This window comes from Penaeus monodon, chromosome 20 (assembly GCF_015228065.2).
Source record: "Penaeus monodon isolate SGIC_2016 chromosome 20, NSTDA_Pmon_1, whole genome shotgun sequence".
In the NCBI taxonomy this organism is placed as follows: domain Eukaryota; kingdom Metazoa; phylum Arthropoda; class Malacostraca; order Decapoda; family Penaeidae; genus Penaeus; species Penaeus monodon.
The window spans coordinates 1220283-1220523 of record NC_051405.1 but is presented as its reverse complement, the minus strand read 5'-3'; the positions used below and the strand labels follow the sequence as shown (position 1 = coordinate 1220523).

Genomic DNA, 241 nt, shown 5'->3' with positions numbered 1-241 from the left:
TCATTACATTAAATTTACAAGATAATCACAGACTACAATAAAACTTTCCAATTCTCCTTTCCGATTAACACGTTATGCAAAATCAACTTACCATGTGAACATGTATGAGAGATGTTCATTGCGAAGTGTGACTCGTGTCTGACCCCCAATTGGTCCGCCTGGGAACGTTTCTACTGCATCTAAAAACACCGACGCTGTTCCTAGCATTTCAGACATAGTAGTCACATCCCTAGAATTGGTG

The 241-nt window shown here is 39.8% G+C and overlaps 1 protein-coding gene across 1 annotated transcript in view; it reads right to left on the bottom strand.

Annotated features, from left to right (window-relative positions):
• LOC119585533 (surfeit locus protein 1-like) overlaps positions 1–241 on the bottom strand; it is a 9425-nt gene that overhangs the window by 1362 nt on the left and 7822 nt on the right. Inside the window, 1 exon segment of the mRNA XM_037934158.1 lies at positions 92–231. Coding sequence (XP_037790086.1) covers positions 92–231 — 140 coding nt within the window.